Source organism: Colletotrichum phormii (assembly GCF_030913505.1).
Source record: "Colletotrichum phormii strain CBS 102054 chromosome Unknown BDP81scaffold_6, whole genome shotgun sequence".
NCBI classification, from domain to species: domain Eukaryota; kingdom Fungi; phylum Ascomycota; class Sordariomycetes; order Glomerellales; family Glomerellaceae; genus Colletotrichum; species Colletotrichum phormii.
In genome coordinates this window covers 2,378,386-2,396,770 of record NW_026851448.1, presented here as the reverse complement: position 1 = coordinate 2,396,770, position 18,385 = coordinate 2,378,386, and the positions used below count along the sequence as shown (strand labels likewise).

The following is an 18,385-nucleotide window of genomic DNA, read 5'->3' as shown; positions in this document are numbered from 1 at the left end:
ATCCAACCCCCTGCCTGATTAAAAGTAAACACGTTTTATATGTACTAAGTGATGTCAACTTTGACTAGAACACAGCAGCAGCTATTGGCTGATGAACTCCCCCACAAGGTAACATGGCGCATGTGAGGAAAAAGACCCAAAGCTGGGCCAGTTCACAAGGACTGCACATTCAACGCATAATGTCACGCTTCCGGCTGCCCTAAGTTTGTCGAGATACGATACTAAGTGTTGAAATGCGGATCACAAGTCGTTCCGATTGGAACAAACGTTGGATCGTTCAAATTCAATTTGATTCGCGTTTGCAAGTAGTTCGTCACTCCTTCGCACCACCGGAGTAGGTCTGGACCCGACTTCCCGGTCCAAGAGGGAATGGACCGGAGTTAAGTACTAATTTCGAACTTTGAAGATACCAAGTGCGGAGTTTGTGTAAATGCGTTGCTTCGCCGAATCGTAGTTTCTTGTGTACCTCGGATATTCCCATTTCAATGTGTTGTGCAGCGATTATCAGGTAGGGGGTCAATGGGATGTATTGATGAGTATGAAGAACGAGTGGCTATGGGAATATCCCGACTATCTATATAGTGAGTGGAATACCCTTTATACTGGCATATCCTTGGAAAACTTAGTCATGCTTGTGTAAGACCATATTGTTTCATAGGCATAGTGTGACAATCGTTGTAACGAGTGTACTGGGATGGGCCTGACAGAAGCTAACTGTTGGATCTCTGAGCAGTCGGCAGAAAAGATGGATATGGAAGGCGGTATGAGCGCTTACAAACGGCCCTTTCACTTACATACCACTTCTGGGAGATCGTGGGCTCTGCCCACAATCTCCTCCTTCCACCTCCGGACGCAGCAATAATAGACCATTATTGACACTTCGTTCCAACCGTACGGTTGCCCTGCTGACGTGTATACCAACACTAACCTCCTCGTTTTCGGCCCATGTATGCGAGAGGATCGCATATGCTGGCGCATGACTTGAAGCAAAAGCTTTCAGCTGAAGAGTCTCCGTATCGATGAGCCGGATGGACATTCTGCGTCGTGATACTGCTACTTTGAACCCTAGGAGGCGACTTAATTAAGATGTTGAGTTTGCCGTAGAAGCTCCCGCTGAGAAGCAGGTAGAGCCAGAAAAGCATGAGAATAACGTACGACGACTGTTGTCTATTTGGCATATCCGTAGGTGCCTGAGAGGATCCAGCTCCAGTCCTCAGCTGAGTGTTGTGAATCCTAGTCGTGCAGGTAGCATGCACTATGCACCAATAGCATCGCTCGTCACACTGCAACCAAGCCAATAGTCTCTTACCGTAATCGGCAAGATGGTGACAAATATCCCCTCTGCTCTTCAACAGATATTGGTTAGAGCTTGTTTCAACTTACAGTCGTTGGCATGTGTCGAACCATTTTACGGGGTTGACTTCAATTAGAAAAGATTGCGAACCTCAGTGAAAAGATCAAGTGCGACGAGTAATCTTGGATTAGATGCATTGGATGGTACTATTACTTTACTAAATGCAAGATGGGTATTGACTTTGAAGCTTCAAAGCTTCTGGGTTTGTAAAATGCGATGCATTAAACTCTGTGTTCAGCATCGCTCTGGTACTGCCTCTTATCCTCATCGTCTTGATGAGTGACCAAAGCCTCAGTCTTCTCGCTCACAGCAGCCGCAGGAGGGACCGCAGCGTCGTCACCATCAAAGATAACAGCCATTTGCTCCAATGTATGTCCGCGGGTCTCAGGGTAGGCGAAGAAGACGGTGATCCAAAGGAGAGCAAGCATCACAATGAAGACGATGTAGTACTTCCAGTGGATAGCCTCCAAAGCAATGGGGTTCACAAAGGTGTTGATGAAGATGGCGACGACGGTTGAGCACCAGGTGACGGTGAGACCACGGGATCGGAGGCTGAACTGCCAAATCTCGCAAGGGTAGGCAGTGAGGAAGGGAGTCCTGTTTAAGGTTAGTGATTGTTCTCTTGAATCAACTGCTAGATTATATGGAGACTTACATGGCAATGTCGTATCCAGCAAAGAAGATGAACAAGAATGGGATGACCGAGGATCCGATGGCAGACGACTGGGTCGTGGCAAAAGAACCGCTGAGGCCAGTAATGATGATGAAGCTCACCAACATGACGCTGGCAGAAGTCAAGAACAGGAAGCGGCGACCCAGCTTGTCGACGCTGGTGGCAGCAGCGATGGCCCACAGCAGGTTCCAGACGTTCAGGCAAGCCGAAATCAAGGTCTGGTTCGTAACCGATGTGACTCCAATCGAGTTCAGGATAACTACACATTCGTTAGCACGGTTTATTTTGTATTACCACCTATTGAAAGGTGTCGAAAGGATGGAATATCGTACGGGCTAGGCAGATGTTAGCTTTTGAGACAAGAAATACAACGTTTCCGATTAAGACTCACGGAGATAATATGACACCACGCCGTTACCAGCCCACTGGGCGTAGATACCGAGAGTAACAGAGATGAAGAGACGGTGACGGTTTCCTGGTGTCTTGATCATGTCGGCGTACGAAGCGCTGGCAGAAGCCTCCTTCTCTGCGGTGATGGTGGCCTGGATCTCCACAACCTGGTAGGTTACTAAGGGGTCGTTTCTGTTGCCACCTGCGTGATGCTTGGCCAGAATCTCGGTGGCCTCCTCAACGCGCCCAACACTAATCAGCCAACGAGGACTCTCGGGCGACATGAGGAAGCCAGGCAAGGCAACGAAGGGTAGGACGATCTGGAGGACGACGGGAATACGCCAGCACCAGTCCGAGGCAATGTTACGGCAGGCAAAAGTGACCCAGCCGCAGAGGGTACCGCCGAAATACCAACCGACCATGAACAGGGCGTTGGCAATGGATCGTTGCTTCGGGTGTGCGATTTCGTTGATCAAGAGAGGAGCCGAGTTTCCGAGCCACGAGGCAGCAATACCGATGAAAAGACGAGAGTAGGTGAATGTTACCTCGTTCTGAGCAGCCGTTTGCATTACGACACCGAGGACCAGGAACAAGTATCCGACGTAGACACCCGGCTTGCGACCCCAACGGTTGGAGCAGATGGCGGCGATGGGGAAGGCGATACCGTTTCCGAGCCAGTAGATTCCTGTGATCCAACCGAGATATGCGCCGGAGGGGTTGTGCGTAAAGGCGTTCCATCGAGGCAGGGCGAGGAGACCGCCCATAATGGATCCATCGTAACCGTTGGCAGAAGCTGGCGTAGTCAAAGTTAGTTACGACAGGCCACTCAACGTTGAACTGAGTCTACGCACAGAACAACACCATAGACAAGGTGATGAAGTTGAGCTTCCGCAAGTGGGCGTGCTTCCACCAAGGGAGGTCATCGCCGGGGATCACGGCCAAGTCTTCGACAGGTTTACCCATATTGGCGTTTGGTTTGCAAAGTCGGAGGAAAGGCTGGCAAAAGGAGAAGAGACAGGTCTTCGAATTCGTAAAGGAACTCTCAAAGATATTGTCGTCAAGTTGTCTGGACTCTTTAGAGCCTGTGAGCGCCGTGAAGCAGGGTCACATCACACAGTCCAGGGGTGGAAGAAGGCAAGGTCTATATACGATCGATACTCCCTTCACAAGTGACAACAGGGGAAACAAGTCGGAAGTTGGATTGCGCTTTGCGTACAAAAAAATACCGAAGAGGTGGAGCATGGCATCCCGATGCCCCGGTCGTCGCGTGTTCGTCCGGAACGCAGATTTGGGTCGGATGGGGGTTGGGGGGGGGGGGGGGGGGGCCAGAACTCTCCAGTGTCACGCCCCATGGAGAAAACGCTCCCAATGCAAGCTGTCGCGGGGGCCCATACGACCCACTTGACAAACATTGGGAAAAGCGGTTTACGAAGTAGTCGTAAGGTTGGTCTGGAGAAAGGAGGAAACGGGGGCGGAGAATTGAGTCAGTTCATGCTTTGATGTGACGGGAATAGTCAGAGTTGAGGTCTTCAAGAGTCATGAGACTAAGGAAACTATCACCGAGGCGGAGAAATATGTTCTTGGCTAATGTTGGCTTGTCATAGCTGGATATGTTTTAGACCAGACAATGCACCGTGCCTCACCCCACTAAGCCATGGCAGTTGAGACCGGCTTTCAGACCATTTCTTCTATTTCTCCGCCTTCGAAACCGTTTCCCCATCGTGACCAGATTGTCGGCGCGTCAGCTCACCATCCACGCGACTCTGAAGCAGTAAAGTGGATAATGAAGACCCAGAAAACTCACTGATTCAAGTGGAAATACGTCATATCCTTCGGAATGCGATTCTTTATGCCCGACATGTGGATCAGAACCCCGCGGTCGAGGGGAGACATAGAGGCCATGCTGGAGACTTGGGGCTCCCCGCGTTGGCTCCGGACTCTAGGAATAAGAGGACGCGCCCGTTGATCGGCTCGATTTCTCCCTTATTCAAATGCTGGTGCCTTAACTTTTCTTCTTCAGACGATTCTCAGATCTGGTTGTTGAAGTTCGCCTGTCTCTTCGCCGTCTGAACTGTTTCCAAAGACCAGCTTGCTTTCTGTCACACGTTTCACCATGGATGTCGAAGCACTTCTTAAACAGCTCACGCTAGAGGAGAAGATCTCTCTCACAGCTGGTAAGTTACCAATAACTGTTGCTCAGACTCAATTCTAACCAGACACAAGGCGTTGGCTGGTGGCACACGGCAACAGTCGAGCGCTTGGGAATCAAGCCTATTCGTCTCTCCGATGGTCCCAACGGCGTTCGCGGTACACATTTCTTCGACAGCACACCTTCCGCATGCCTACCATGCGGAACCGCCATCGGCGCAACATTCGATGTCGAACTCGTCCAAAGGCTCGGTCGGCTGCTGTCAGATGAAGCTCACGCAAAGGGGGCCCACGTCTTGCTCGGACCTACAATCAACACTCAGCGTGGCCCTCTCGGCGGACGTGGCTTCGAGTCATACTCCGAGGATCCGGTGCTGTCTGGCATCCTCGCCGGCAACTACGTCAACGGAGTTCAAGAGTCGGGCGTGTCAGCCACGCTGAAGCACTTCGTGTGCAACGATCTCGAAAGCGAGCGCATGGCCGTCAATGCCATCGTAACAGACCGCGCCATGCGCGAGATCTACTTACTGCCTTTCATGATCGCCATTGAGATGGGCAAGCCCCGCGCGATCATGACCGCCTACAATAAGGTCAACGGCACACATGCGGCGGAAAGCAAGCAGGTTCTGCAGGACATCCTGCGCGACGAGTGGAAGTGGGACGGACTGGTCATGAGCGACTGGTTCGGGACCTACAGCACATCCGAGGCTATCAAGGCCGGGCTCGATCTCGAGATGCCAGGCCCTAGCAGATGGCGCGCCGGAGCCCTCTCTCATGCTATCATGTCTAACAAGGTCAAGCGGTCAGAGCTCGACTCGGCGGTGCGGAACGTCTTGAAGCTGGTCAAGCAGGGCCTTGAGAACACCTCAATCCCGCCCAACGCCCCGGAGACTGAGGCGAACACACCAGAGCACATTGCTCTCCTGCGCGAAGCAGCCGCCAAGTCCCTGGTACTCCTGAAGAACGACAGGAGCATCCTGCCCTTTGACAAGAACAAGAGGATCGCCGTCATTGGGCCCAACGCAAACATCGCAACCTACTGCGGAGGCGGTAGTGCCGGACTGAGAGCGTACAACACCGTTACTCCCCTGGAGGGCGTCAAGTCACTCGCCAGTGATGTAGTCTTCTCACAAGGCGCCTACGGCCACCAGTCTCTTCCTCTCCTCGGCAAGGCCCTCGAGACACCAAACGGAAAGCAAAAGGGCTTCGTGCTCCGTATTTATAACGACCCCCCACCAAAGGACACCGCGAGCTCGGCCGACAGCCGGCAACCGCTAGAGGAGCGCGTCCTCGACGACGCCAACATCTGGTTCGTCGACTACGAGAACGCCGACCTCAACCCCATCTGGTGGGCCGAGACGGAGGGTACCCTGGTCCCCGAGCGATCGGGAGAGTGGGACTTTGGCCTGTCGGTCCACGGCACCGGCGAGCTCTTCATCGATGGCAAGCTTGTCGTCTCCAACGTCGAAAACCAGCGCCTCGGCAGCAGTTTCCTCGGCTGCGGAACGGTCGAGGAGACCGGCACCATGCACCTGGAAGCTGGACAAAGCTACCGCGTCCTGGTGCGCTTCGGCTGCTCGGCGACCAGCAAGGTCAAGGCCTCCGGCACCGTCGACTTTGGCCAGGGCGGCGTCCGCTTCAGCGGTTGCCCCAAGCTTGAGCCTGCCGTCGCAACCCAGGAGGCCGTGGAGGTCGCCAAGAGCGTTGACCAGGTCGTTGTGTGCACCGGTCTGAGTGGCGAGTGGGAGTCTGAAGGCTTTGACCGGACGACGATGGCTCTGCCCCCCGGTACCGACGAGCTTGTTGCGGCGGTGTTGGCGGCGAACCCCAACACGGCTGTGGTCGTTCAGAGCGGCACGCCGGTTTCCATGCCTTGGATTGACCAGGCCGGCGCTGTCTTGCATGCTTGGTTTGGCGGCAACGAGTCCGGTAACAGTATTGCGGACGTCCTCTTTGGAGAGGTTAATCCGGTAAGTTCTATCAACTTTCCTTTGCAAGCGTAAAGTTGCCCTGCTAACAAGCTACATGACAGGCCGGAAAGCTTCCCCTTACGATGCCGCGCCGAGTGCAAGACAACCCCGCAGCACTGAGCTTCCGCTCAGATAACGGCCGCTGCTTGTATAGCGAAGATGTCTACGTCGGCTACCGCTGGTACGACACGCTTGACATTGAGCCCTTGTTCCCCTTCGGACACGGTCTTTCATACACGACATTCAGTGTCTCTGATCTCGAGGTGTCCGATGCATCGGTCCACGCCAACGGCAACAACACAATCACGATCCAGGAGGCGGATAACCTCCTCGTCCGCGTCAAGGTCGCCAACACGGGCTCTCGTGCCGGTTCCGAAGTCGTTCAGGTCTACGTTACACCGGCGGCACGCACCCCTCTGACCAGCACAACTCGCGATACCATCACCCGTCCCAAGAAGGAGATGAAGGGCTTCGCAAAGGTCGCCCTGGAAGCCGGAGCCAGCGCCACGGCAGAGATCTCTCTGGATGTTCTGCGTGCGACGAGCTACTGGAGCGAGATGGAAGACTGCTGGCGTAGCGATGCCGGCTCGTACGGCATTCTTGTGGGAACCAGCAGTCGTGGAGCCTTCCTCGAGAAGACCGTCAAGGTGGAGAAGTCAAGGACATGGAGGGGATTGAGAGCTTAGAAGACTAGACTTAGACATGCATTCTGTACATAAATAGTTGGGACATTAGACATCATGTGTTGCAAAGAGGGTTAGATACTCCTCAGAACGCTTATTCTGCTCTTGAGAGCATTATGAAACCACACTTCAAAGCTGAACACGATTGATGATAATCAAAGCAATTGTCAAAGGACTCTGCTTTCTTGGAAGTCTAAACTTGAGACTTCTTCGCAGAACCTCACGTTAACTGCTTAAGCCGAGAACCTCCATGTGCTCTTTTGATTCCTGCCATCCCACTTTACGGATATAGTCTCAAATCCGTCGGCCTTTCGCCGTGATCACTCATCAACAGACCTCGGGCGTTGCCCGAGTCATCCCTGGTGGTAAAACATCTTCCGATCACGCGCAAAGCTGCCATCCCATGTCTAACCCCATTCGAGAGGGGAAAATCGGCCGGGGACCCCAGAATTTATTGGCCGGAGCCACAACGCGCCTCCATTGAGTTCCTTTGCCATGGGAATTAGCGTAGGGATCAAGTGACACTAAAAGGGAGCATGTCACCCCCCCCCCCCCTTCATCCCATTTCTCCGCATTCTTCACATTTCTCCCCCTCATTTTCCTCTCCACGTTTTCCAGAAATCCCGGCAGTATGGGCGCGGCACCACCATCCCTATCGGTCCGAAGTCCACCAGCATGCGCCGTCGCTCAAGCACTCAGGCTGCGTCCGTCAGCGTCTCGCCAACTGCGATTCGAAGGGCTATTAGCAAAACGCCAGATGAGACCAATTCCTCGTCGGCGGCAGCAGTGAGATCGAGCATCGCCAGCAGAGCATGCGACGCTTGTCGTGCCCGGAGGAGGAAATGTCACTTTGACGGGTCTTCGCCCCATGCTGAGGGCCCGTCTCCGACGCAGTGTCGCGATTGCTGCAGACTCGGCATACCATGCAGCTTCCTGGTGCCCACGAGGCCGCGGGGGCCTAAACGAAGGTATGAAGATCCGGGGTAGCAGGGGGTTTCGTTCTGTCTGTACTTTCTGCCCAGAGTCACTCACTTACTGGCTTGGCAGGAAACGGCTCCCATCAATGTCTGATAGGAGCGAGAGTGAGCTGCCCAATGAAGCGGAGGTTCATCATGTAGAGGCAGTCGAGCAGCAGTCTCAGCAAGCTCCCGAGCCTGCAGTGAGCATTGAGCCAGTCCTCGTCTTGCAAGACCAAACCCCTTCTTCGAGACCTTCACAGGTCAGGTCTCCGTATGACCCGTCTCATCCTATCCCTCATGGCCCATCTCCACGTGCGGCTGTTCCGGCCCAGACGGAATCACCCTCAATAGCCAGCGCGGGATTCCCAACAGATGAGTTGTGTTCAAGAGCACTTATACACATCCTTATGGCGGATTATCTCGACTTGGTCTATCCGTTGGTCCCCGTCGTTCATAGGCCCAGTTTCCGCCATGATCTGGCCACAAACCGCGACATCACCGACCCGGATTTCTTTGCTGTCCTAATGAGTTTGGCCGCGCTCACAGTCGGACTGTTGCCGTCGCGGTTCCGTGACTATAGGGCAGTTGACCCTGAAGCTGCGATGCGCTTCGAGAACAGAACTGCAATGATCAATTGCTGCGCGGAGATATGCACTCGACAGCGGACTGCAAACTACTGGGACCACATCAACCATCGGAAATGGGCAGTATGTTACGTCTTGTCCGTCGCCTGTTTCCAGACTGGCCAGGTTAACCGGAGCCGGATGTTTGATGTGGAGTATTTGCAAGTTTCACGACTGCTCGGGCTGCATCGCATTTCCGAATATGAGGGTCTCAATTGTATCGAGACTCAGTTGCGGAAGAAGGCCTTTTGGATGCTCTTTTATGGCTATGCGTAAGTCAAATCCTCATACCCGCTATATCTCCTGCCTCGATTCTGTCATTGGAGGCTGACAGATACTAGACATACCAGAGTTCAAGCAGGCCGCTGGGAGCGGCTGACATACTTCGGACCTGGTGAGCTACGCGAGGTCAACTACGAAGCTCTCATGCCCCTCGACATCGACGACGAACACATCTTTAGAGACAGGATCCTAGAACCCGTCTCTCCAATGGCATCGCAGGGCACACCATCCGCCCACACGCAGGAATCTCGAGCGACATTCACACTCACCAGCGGCTTCATCATTCACTCTCGAGTATTCCGTAAGGGTCTCCAGGAAGCCATAGCCACCTTGGGCTGCGAATGTGAACTCCGCCGCACCCCCGCCGCCCGTCTCGCGCGCATGCGCGATCTTCTCCAAGAGATGAGATACATGCTCGACGATGTCCCGGGTCCCATGCGGCAATGGGCTTCCACCGAGAGTACCGATGCGGCCCCCAGTACGCCGCGGTTCGACGAGGAAAGGGCTGCTGCTGTGTCGAGCTATGGTAGCCCGGCTGACTATAGCCGTGCTACGGAAGCCGGATCCTACTCACAGGTGATCCAGGGCCAAGCCGAGATCATGAGGGCTAATATCCACGTCACACACCTGTGGTTGCAGAGCTTGTTGCTGGAACAGATTGACGGTGTCACTCAAGAGGGCGCGATCGCCAACCCCTCAACGACTGCACGTGAGGAAGTGTCAGCGGCCCTGGAAGCGAACTGGGCTGAGCGTGAGGACATTTGTCGCCAGATGCTCCACTTGCTACATAGCATCCCATACGTTCACCTAGAGCCCAATGGCCTGTATTTGGTATGCTCAAAACTTGACCCCGTTATGAGAAGGCTTGCTAACGTACGATTTAGGCGTATAAGGTTCGCGATGTAGCTGTAACGCTTCTCAACTGCCCATTCGAAACCCATGAACGGCCCGCCCGTCGTGCGGTGGAATACATGCGGGACTTTACTCGCGCATTATCGCGGCTCGATCGAAGTGAAATTGTAAATACAAATAGTTTGAAAAGCTGGATCGACATAGATCGGGAGCCTGCGATTTGACAGGACGACCTCCAGCATTTCGCCGTTGATAAGTGAAACGTAGATCTCGCCAGGACATGCTCGAGACTTGTGCCTGTGGGATGAAGGGACATACGGCGCTGCGAATCACCAATCAGGCGTCTATGTCGACGGCTATCAAAGTCCTTCAATAATGCAATCATTACCAGACAAAACCCATGCTTCATAAAAGTGGATGTAAAGCTAAAGTGACGTTTCAAATAACTATATGGCCATGGAGATGCAGGACACGGAAAACCAATCAAGAAGACTGATTTCGGTCAACCGAAAGCAGCCCGGCGACCAGTGCCCTCCATACGGGCCGGTTGACCCACATCTCCGGCATTTTGGTAGGAGGGGTCCGGAGGGAAATGTTTCTTTGGAGGCCATGGCATTGAGCTTATACATGATGAGAGTCCATATTAGAACGCCGTCACAGAAGCGAATGAGAGGGTGTGCCAGTGGATTCATGGTGTCATCACAATCGGATCAACTGAGAAAGCACCAGACCTTCCTGCAAAACAAGTATCTACATTTCATCAGCGAAGATAATTTGCCTCATGATTCGGCATGCCAAGATCGGGAGAAACGGCTGATTCGTGTTCACAGGATGGTACTGGGTAGAGTAGTCAAAGGTCACATTCAAACATGCATCGCCAGTTGACAACTCTTCCTTCTAGCAAGTCCTCCCAACGTGCTGTGGTACATTGCGACTGCACAGACATCCACGCGACTAAAAAAGAGCTTCAAGAACTACCAGCAAGGTCCCAAGTAACCTGGTGTTCGGAAATCATCCTGAGGAACAACTGAGTCTTGAATTGAGTCAAAACGGGCAAAAATCTGAACCCGGAGAGGTTCGAACTCTCGACTTTGAAGAAGCATACTGCCGTGGTGATCACGAAGTATAAGCATCACACTCTAACCAACTGAGTTACGGGTCCTGGATGGCTGAGATCCGCCGGAATACATATCTATCAGGCGAGGTTCCATGTTTCCCTTGTGTTTGCTCAAGTTGCAGGGCGCCAAGATGGAAGCATGTTTGTCGTGCTTGGGGGGTTGCGTCGCAGCTTCGCTGGGAACAAAGACGTGAGGGGCTGCTCCAAACAGAATGGCACAAAGGCAACGAACAGGCTGTGGGTGCAATTGAAAGTCTGGGTTGAAAGTCTGGGAAGCACAAACTTTTGAAGGGGGATTTTTCATCTCCCCACGTTTTTTCCCGGAGAGACCAAGTGGGCACTGCCACCAATGAAATGTCTTGGTCTTAATCCCTGACCCTTCTGGCTTTGGCTGTCTGAATCGCCATGTCAAGCCACAATTTGAGAACCTAGGCTTCTTCACCCGTTGCTGGGCTGTGACTTCTGACCTGTTTGGACTTCATGACTTGGATCACGACGATTGTAGACTAAGAAAACTAAGTGTGGGAAGTAAGATCGATATCATGGTCTAGATATCTTTCATCATCGACAGCCGCTATTCAAAATACCAAGTAGGAATAAGTTTCGTGCTTAGAGACCAGCACTGAAAACAAAAATCAAGCCATCATACCGCCAACGCCTTACTAACTGAGCTGATCGCTCTATCACCCATGCTTTGCCATTATTCCCTACAACTTCCCCCTCCTCCTATCGTTACAAAGATCACTCCGTGTCCTTTCTCGACGGTCGGTAATCACTTTCCTGCCCTGCGAATGAGAAACGTGGCATGTATCTGGGTGGTGGAGAATTACCCGAATCCGTCGCCGTTGGCAGCTCGACTGGCGCAGCGGCGGGTGCAGCAGGGACCGCAGCAGGAGTCGTCGCCTCATTGCCCGGAGCTTCGACGACGACACTAGGAGCTATAGACGAAATGCGGTGGTCGCTGGGACCTAGGTCAGCGGAGACTGAAAATAGCGACAAGAGAAGAGAAGCTTACTAGTATGTCTGCATGCCGTTGACGGGATGGGAGAATCCGGTAGGTTGGGGGCTCAGTTGAGGGGAGAATGCTGTGGGAGTGGCATTGTCACGATAGGGACCGCTGAAGTTGCTGTAGTGACTGCTTCTCCATCCCTGAGTTGCTGGACTCTTGGGTTGCATCGAATAGTTGAGCTCCGTGACGGCGGGTTGGGATGGTGCCGGGGGAGGTGCCTGGTATGCGGTCGAGGTTCTCCGGTATGCGCGATTGATGCCGCCTCTTCGGCCGCACAGGTAGACCAACAGGCCTCCCAGGAGCAGGAAAGCTAAGGAGCCGATCACGATACCGGCTATTTGGCCGCCGCTTACACTGTGATGGTAGTTGTTGATGACCGCACCGTTGTCGGAAGAGCTGGAGCCGCCGTTGGTTGCCTTTGGAGCATCCGATTCAGTTGGGAAGGGTTCGCCCGGAAGAATCTGGGTGGTCAGTGGAAGGGCTGCTTCGAGCTGTTTGTCGAGGGTCTGAGTTGAGTTCTGAGACATGTGAGTATACTTGATTCTTTTGACAACCTTGGGCGGTTTCGTCTTACTTCGTTGATCACACCAATCATCTTCTCCTTATAGCATGACCCGGGGGCACCGCAGTAGTAGAAGATCGGAAGCGTGTCATTGACACGAAGTCTGTACCGTGGCATCTGATTCATGTTAGTGCCAACACTAGCTTCATCTCCATGTGCCATACTAACATCATTCGTGATGGCCTTGACCGACTGGTTTCCGCTGTAGAAGCCCTCGCGACCAATGTCGATGTACTCGTATGGTGTGCAAGGGAAGCCAAACTCGGCTCGGATAACCGAGTGAGCATCTGGGTAGAAGATCCATTCGATAGTATCGCCAACGTTGGCTTCCGTCTTTGCGGGCGAGAAGGCAAACCCAGACTTGCCATAGTTTAGCTAGTGTCAAGTAGTTCTTGATGATCTAGTCACCTACCGCTCCGACGGCAATAGTATGCGTCTGCGCAGCGGCGGCAGAAGCGCTTCCGGTCGCCGAGGCCAACGCTGGTGTCCCGGTAGCCGTGGAAGTAGATGTTGTAGAGGTGAGGAAAGGCGAGATTGTTATTGTCGGCAGCACCTGAGCATTCACGACGCCTGCCAAAACGGCAACTCCCAACGTGAAAGACCGCATCTTATCAGGAAACTGTGTTGTTCAATCACAGGCTTGAGGTTGGGACCACGCAATGGTAACGAGGAAGAAACCAAAAGAGAGGACAGCTCGAAGGAGGAGGGGAAATGTAACGTGTGAGGGACCCAAGGCAGTACTTATTGCGGCAAACATCCTCATGTACTCACCGGGACGGGCTGACGATGGGGCTGGGGCGGGGGACTCGGGCCCGATGGCTGAGACCATCAGACTGCATGCTGCTCGAGAACTCCGCCCAAAGCATGCATGAGAGACCCGTTGGCTTGGTGCCCACATGGCAGAGACTACCTTGCAGCTTTTGGTTTGACTGTCTTCTATGTTGGGCGCTGATAGCAAAGGAAAGTAGCGGATAACCATGCGGCCATGTGTCTTGAATCTTGGCCGCGCCCTCGACATATCCTTTATTGAGCATCGATCGACAAGTCGATCTTCGAAGCAAGGGAAGTTTCTCGCCGCGCCCTTCGCTCGTAGATGACCGGTTTGGAAGAAATCGGGAGGAAACAAAGGCTCGCAACAAAATTGAGAGGCTTGCCACTGTCAGGAAATGCGTGTGAAGGACCGAATATGGCGTAACCATGAGGTCAAACGTAACGTGCAATTTTCTTGGGGCACTTGAAGTCGTTTGGAGTAAGGTCAACACAGAAACGAATCAGTTGACCATATCCAGAGAAATGCTCAGAACTAGGATAGGTGATACCGGAGGAAAACAGGGCAATCGGCCAAGTCAGGTTGACTCAAGCAAAAATCCAGAAACGATCCTTCGCAAGAGACAGTTACCACTAGAAGGAAGGGAACATAGGACGAATTGCCGCGAGAGACCTCTTGAAGAACACGAAGCTCGTCTATCACAACATGGGCACTGGCGGTTCCATACATGTTTTCTTTCTTAGTCCAGATTTCAAATGCGCTCGACCGGCTCTCACCTGAACAATGTTTGGTGGCGCCTGTCCCACAGGCAGGGCCGTTTAGGGAAGCAAAACCACGCATGATTGTGGTCCCTCGCTGAGCTACTTGTCATGAGTCCGGACCAGCGGTCCATGTGGTAGGGCGCACTCAGCCGGACCAGATGAAGGAAGGTCCGAAACATTGCACCATGAATAGATATCTGGAAAGAGGGTGCTGGAGGGGCTGCCCTGCTTACCTTTATAACATAAACCTGCCCATCTCCCTTCACTGCGGATCCAACCCAATGCAGTGCCCATCTCAAAGATCACCAGCCGGACAGCTTTTCTGCGGTGATACAGCAAAAATTGCCTTACGATAGACCCGAGAAACAACTGACGTCCCGATTAAGACGAGTTGTGTCCGGACAATGTAGGCGCTAAGACATTGTCAGGGTCCTAGTGTTGCACTAGCGTTGAGCATCAGGCTCTGGGGAACAGATCCAGGGCTGAGAGTGAGACAATGTTCGGAAAAACAGCCGGCCATCCTCCCTTGGTTTCGGATTTCTGGGAACGGCTGCCGTCCACAATTACACGATGTCAAAAGTGAAAGCCACGAGCAGGATGGCAGTGCTAAGGTGCGGGACAACGGCACCGCACTCAAGGTCATAAGTGGCGGCTTGTTTTGTTTGAAATTGCTGACTGCATAGCTGAGCCATGGTATGGGGCCTAGTAGCAGACTCCAAGCTGGAAAACACACTTCTGACTTGGTTTGTACTCGAGAAATGGCGAGTGAGAGCATACCTGGATTGTTGCGTTGCGGTCATCTCACTATGAGAAACTCCGGGCTGACTGGCGATGGGCTCGGCAGGCTGAAGCATGTTTTCCCGTAGAGATTCCCCAGACTAATAGCCAGTGGCTGGTAGCAGAATGGGCACCGAAGCCATGCCTTAGTTTCTAGCTCCTTGACATGAAAGCTGTTGGAGGTAAAGCGAAAGGATTCCGCTTGGGCGAGAGCACAGCTACCGCACAGACCAGCTCACTGACGCGCAGCGGCTGACGGGATTCCGAGACTCTTTGGTACGCGCAACTTCGGTACATAGGGACCGGAGGAAGTAAGGTTCGAGATCAGCCGCATGCGCAGTGAATCTTCGGGATGATTTTCGCATTGAATGGCCAAGTGGGTGTTGCTGAATCATAGACGCTTACGCCAGACGTGGGCGATTAAGGCGGAAGTAGCGAATCGGCATGTTGATTGGAAGGCGTTCCATGGAGAACGCTGACGTCGCGAGAAGACAGCTAAGTGATATTGCCATCCTTGATCGGTGAGGCTCAAGAGATTGAGCGACTGGTTGAAATTAAATCAGGTCACCTGTGGAGAGCTATCGAGCGGAGGTCTTCGAGACCAGAAACTGTATACGCGGAGCAGTGTCTGGAAACAGACATATATCGACACCATCAGAATGAACGTGAACTATATCAGAAGATGAAGTGATTTGAGCCTATTGCGAGCAATGGCCAAGATCTGTGAGAATACCCAGGTTATGTTGAATCCTGGGGTCAGACTCTACAAGAAGAAGTTGGAAGTGTCTACACAGAAAGGTTGTTGATATTGTTTGCTGACTAACGCGCTGCGACCAGGGATCACCTTAGCGCGGAAGGAGACACCTCAAGCGGGCCCAAAGGTCTGGACAGGTCCACTTCCACCAAAGCTATTGGCCAATCACATCACAGTTTCAGAGCTTGACCTCTTCAGGGAAAAAAGTTCCAGCCTCGCGCCTGTGGACTGGACGACTGCGCCTCTGCCTCACGCGGCAATCTTCAACTCCATCGTCAATCGCCTTTTCTAGCCTGCGTTGCCCATCATCAACGATTAGCCTTATCACGCTACGCGCAATCGCAATCATGAACGGCGACGGCTACTCTCGCGGTAAGTCCATCCGTTGTCTGAAAGACCTAACTCTACTTGTGTTTCTGTGTCTAACAAACGCCTTATGGGGGAAAAGGCCGAGGAAAGGGATCTCGCGACTATCCGGTATGTATCCACAACCTTCTACGAGCTGCTTGCAACCACAGCTAATACATGATACAGAGAGACCGTGATGATAGACGCGGTGGTGATAGAGACAGACACCGAGACCGAAGACGTTCCCGTTCCCCCTACGACCGAAGCTCTAGACGTCGCGAGGACGAGGACAGTTACGCGACAAGTCGCAGCCATCGCGAGCGCGAGCGTGAGGACAGATACTCTGGGCGCGAGAGACGTGGTGGAGATCGAGAGTGGGATCGCGACCGCGGTTCCTCCAGACGCGACGCTAGAAGAGACGACGACGATCGCCCGCGGAGAGATCGCGACCCGTACGACGACAGACGCCGAGGCGGAAGAGACAGAAACGAGGATGCCGGGTTCGGCCGCCGCGAACAGCAACAACAACAACGCCAGCGTAGCGCGACGCCACCTCCCAAGAAGAGGGAGCCAACACCTGATCTGACAAACATCACATCAGTCTTGGAGCGCAAGCGACGTTTGACTCAGTGGGACATCAAACCCCCCGGCTATGAGAATGTCACTGCTGAACAAGCCAAGCTGTCAGGCATGTTCCCTCTGCCCGGTGCTCCTCGCCAGCAGCCCATGGATCCCAGCAAGCTCCAGGCCATCATGAACCAGCCCGGTGGCCAAGTCAACAGCGCCGCACTGAAGCCGAGCAACTCGCGCCAGGCAAAGCGTCTGCTCATCAACAACCTTCCCCCATCCACGACCGAAGAAACCCTCCAGAACTTCTTCAACTTGCAGCTGAACGGCCTCAACATTATCGAGAGCACCGACCCTTGCACTAGCTGTCAGGTTTCAAAGGACAGCTCCTTCGCCGTGGTTGAGTTCAGAAACGCTTCCGAAGCCACCGTAGCGCTGGCTCTCGATGGAACCTCGATGGAGGCCGACGATGTCACAAATGGCGCAGCGGGTAGCCAGGGCCTCGAGATCCGTCGTCCGAAGGATTACATTGTTCCCGCGGTGGTTGACGACGTCCCATACGAGCCGGGCGTTGTTTCCAACACGGTGATTGATACTCCAAACAAGATTAGCATCGTGAACATGCCCCCCTACCTTTCAGACGAACAAGTGTCGGAGCTTTTGGTGTCGTTTGGCGAGCTTAAGGCGTTTGTTCTTGTTCGTGACAGAAGCACAGAAGAATCTCGGGTAAGCTGAGTTCCGTTTGGTCATCTCAGAATCATACTAACTATTCATGCAGGGCATCGCATTCTGCGAGTACGTTGATCCAGCAGCCACGGACGTTGCCATTCAGGGTCTCAACGGCATGGACCTTGGAGACAAGAAGCTCAAGGTTCAGAAGGCCAGTGTCGGTGTGACTCAAGTTGCTGGAGTGGAAATGGGAGTCGCAGCCATGTCTATGCTGGCTGGAACGACTTCAACGGACTCTGAGGAAACCCGTGTTCTGCAACTTCTGAATATGGTCACTCCAGAGGAGTTAATGGATCCCGACGATTATGAGGGTAAGCGACACTTTCTAGTTTTGGTCTTATGCACATACTGACAACCTGTAGAAATCAAGGAGGATGTCCAGGAAGAGTGCGCCAAGTTTGGCAACGTCCTTGATATCAAGATTCCTCGTCCCGTGGGAGGCAGCAGACAATCTGCCGGTGTTGGCAAGATCTTTGTCAAGTTCGAGACCAAGGAGTCGTCCAAGAAAGCGCTCCAAGCACTTGCAGGACGCAAGTTTGCGGATCGCACTGTTGTTACCACATACTTCCCCGAGGTGAGAAGACCCCCAGTATGACATCGCGAAACACTTACTGACCCTGCTGTAGGAAAACTTCGAAGTCGGTGCCTGGTAACCGTTTTTATTCCGGCACAGGGATTGGGGGAGATAACATAATCAAAAAGACAAGGGCCGGCGGAAAAGGAACATTCAGACCGATCACATTCTGGTAGCCTTGTAACCACTGAACATGCTGTACCATAATTCCGCGATGCGGGCCGCGGACGACAGGGACGGGAGCATCCACTGAGTCGCAAAATTGCAGATGACTTGCGGCGGCGATGAGCCGGCGCGGTGGATAAAAAGTAGGGGTGCTTTCTAAAAACTTCTTGCTGAAAACCATGGTTCAAGGCGTCGGCTATACCTAGTACGTTGTACTAGCATCAATGAACCCTTTCTACGCGTTTAATAGGGGTTGAAGCTCAGAGGTCATCCTATCTTCATTTTAAGATGCCTGGCCTACCATTGTTCTTTTCACTTC

General features: G+C 53.1%; 6 protein-coding genes and 1 non-coding gene across 7 annotated transcripts; 3 read left to right on the top strand and 4 right to left on the bottom strand.

Annotated features, from left to right (window-relative positions):
• Window positions 1-566: 566 nt before the first annotated feature.
• On the bottom strand, window positions 567-1,193 carry BDP81DRAFT_199681 (uncharacterized protein). Its single transcript, XM_060582535.1, has 2 exons — window positions 799-1,193; window positions 567-714 (listed from the first exon to the last, which is right to left on the bottom strand). The coding sequence occupies exons 1-2, from the start codon at window positions 1,034-1,036 to the stop codon at window positions 653-655; spliced, it is 300 nt and encodes a 99-aa protein (XP_060447878.1). The 5' UTR covers window positions 1,037-1,193; the 3' UTR covers window positions 567-652.
• A 382-nt stretch (window positions 1,194-1,575) lies between these two features.
• Window positions 1,576-3,628, bottom strand: BDP81DRAFT_480134 (sugar transporter; the record flags this gene model as incomplete). Its single annotated transcript, XM_060594911.1, has 4 exons — window positions 3,269-3,628; window positions 2,419-3,210; window positions 2,010-2,286; window positions 1,576-1,951 (listed from the first exon to the last, which is right to left on the bottom strand). The coding sequence occupies exons 1-4, from the start codon at window positions 3,378-3,380 to the stop codon at window positions 1,576-1,578; spliced, it is 1,557 nt and encodes a 518-aa protein (XP_060447877.1). The 5' UTR covers window positions 3,381-3,628.
• A 902-nt stretch (window positions 3,629-4,530) lies between these two features.
• BDP81DRAFT_392600 (glycoside hydrolase superfamily) lies at window positions 4,531-7,221 on the top strand (the record flags this gene model as incomplete). Its single annotated transcript, XM_060587732.1, has 3 exons — window positions 4,531-4,591; window positions 4,641-6,535; window positions 6,598-7,221. The coding sequence occupies 3 exons, from the start codon at window positions 4,531-4,533 to the stop codon at window positions 7,219-7,221; spliced, it is 2,580 nt and encodes an 859-aa protein (XP_060447876.1).
• Window positions 7,222-8,281: 1,060 nt separating this feature from the next.
• BDP81DRAFT_448091 (uncharacterized protein) lies at window positions 8,282-10,158 on the top strand (the record flags this gene model as incomplete). The annotated part of the gene is made up of 3 exons (XM_060592253.1): window positions 8,282-9,072; window positions 9,151-9,913; window positions 9,967-10,158. The coding sequence occupies 3 exons, from the start codon at window positions 8,282-8,284 to the stop codon at window positions 10,156-10,158; spliced, it is 1,746 nt and encodes a 581-aa protein (XP_060447875.1).
• An 838-nt stretch (window positions 10,159-10,996) lies between these two features.
• Window positions 10,997-11,096, bottom strand: BDP81DRAFT_t119. Its single transcript has one exon. It is a non-coding gene; the product is annotated as a tRNA-Ile (tRNA).
• A 696-nt stretch (window positions 11,097-11,792) lies between these two features.
• Window positions 11,793-13,229, bottom strand: BDP81DRAFT_459757 (uncharacterized protein; the record flags this gene model as incomplete). The annotated part of the gene is made up of 5 exons (XM_060593578.1): window positions 11,793-12,012; window positions 12,067-12,578; window positions 12,635-12,739; window positions 12,791-12,997; window positions 13,035-13,229. 5 exons carry the CDS (start codon window positions 13,227-13,229, stop codon window positions 11,793-11,795), a joined length of 1,239 nt encoding a protein of 412 aa, XP_060447874.1.
• A 2,801-nt stretch (window positions 13,230-16,030) lies between these two features.
• BDP81DRAFT_392597 (uncharacterized protein) lies at window positions 16,031-17,980 on the top strand (the record flags this gene model as incomplete). The annotated part of the gene is made up of 6 exons (XM_060587731.1): window positions 16,031-16,055; window positions 16,132-16,160; window positions 16,218-17,324; window positions 17,377-17,638; window positions 17,690-17,901; window positions 17,954-17,980. 6 exons carry the CDS (start codon window positions 16,031-16,033, stop codon window positions 17,978-17,980), a joined length of 1,662 nt encoding a protein of 553 aa, XP_060447873.1.
• Window positions 17,981-18,385: the final 405 nt, after the last annotated feature.

Excerpts from the sequence above, each read along its gene's own strand:
- BDP81DRAFT_199681 (XM_060582535.1), bottom strand. The coding sequence starts at position 1,036 with ATGTCCATCCGGCTCATCGATACGGAGACTCTTCAGCTGAAAGCTTTT. Across the intron at positions 715-798 it reads CCCACGATCTCCCAGAAGTG|TTAGCTTCTGTCAGGCCCAT; the intron begins GTATGTAAGTGA and ends GAGATCCAACAG.